General features: G+C 47.1%; 1 protein-coding gene across 1 annotated transcript in view; it reads right to left on the bottom strand.

The window, feature by feature from the left end:
* The window catches only part of LOC105813086 (myosin-11), a 45,844-nt gene extending 45,232 nt beyond the window's left edge, over positions 1-612 (bottom strand). Inside the window, exon 1 of the mRNA XM_012647685.1 lies at positions 557-612. Within this exon, the coding sequence (XP_012503139.1) occupies positions 557-563 (7 nt within the window). The 5' untranslated portion in view covers positions 564-612. The remainder of the gene's footprint in view (positions 1-556) is intronic.

The following is a 612-nucleotide window of genomic DNA, read 5'->3' as shown; positions in this document are numbered from 1 at the left end:
GCTACCTGGGAGGCTGAGGCAGGAGGATCGCTTGAGCCCAGGAGTTTGAGGTTGCTGTGAGCTAGGCTGACACCACGGCACTCTAGGCCGGGCAACAGAATGAGACTCTGTCCGCATAAAAAATAAATAAATAACATGTATAGTGAAAAGTGCTTAGTTCCACCGCCCCTGCAAATTCCTTATAAAATCAGAATGCGTCTTATATACTTGCAAGTCTTATGAATTGGCAAATAAGGTACTTGTCTGTCTCCCTTCCCTGAAGGCACGGATTGTGTCTAATTGCACTGGATGTCCTCCAGTCTAATTGGACGCAATTACTCAACGATCTAATGTCTAATTGGAGTTGATGTCTGCTACGTCACATAGTAGGTGCTCAGTAAATGAGAATGACTCAACAAAAGCCACACTCAGTCACTGGAAGGAGATGAGGAATTACACATCTGCCACCCAAAGCCACGGCTCTTTCTCTCGGCAGGATCTGAGACTCCGTTTCCCTGGATTCTGATCAAAGCAAAGGCTGAAGCCTCCCCGGCAGGCATCGCTGCGAGTCACTTACTTTTCATCTTCTCCTTGGCTCCAGCAATCACATAGTAAAAGATGTGGAACGTCCTC

Source organism: Propithecus coquereli, unplaced genomic scaffold, assembly GCF_000956105.1.
Source record: "Propithecus coquereli isolate 6110/MARCELLA unplaced genomic scaffold, Pcoq_1.0 Scaffold27, whole genome shotgun sequence".
Lineage (NCBI taxonomy): Eukaryota > Metazoa > Chordata > Mammalia > Primates > Indriidae > Propithecus > Propithecus coquereli.
This window is presented reverse-complemented; position numbering and strand designations above follow the sequence as displayed.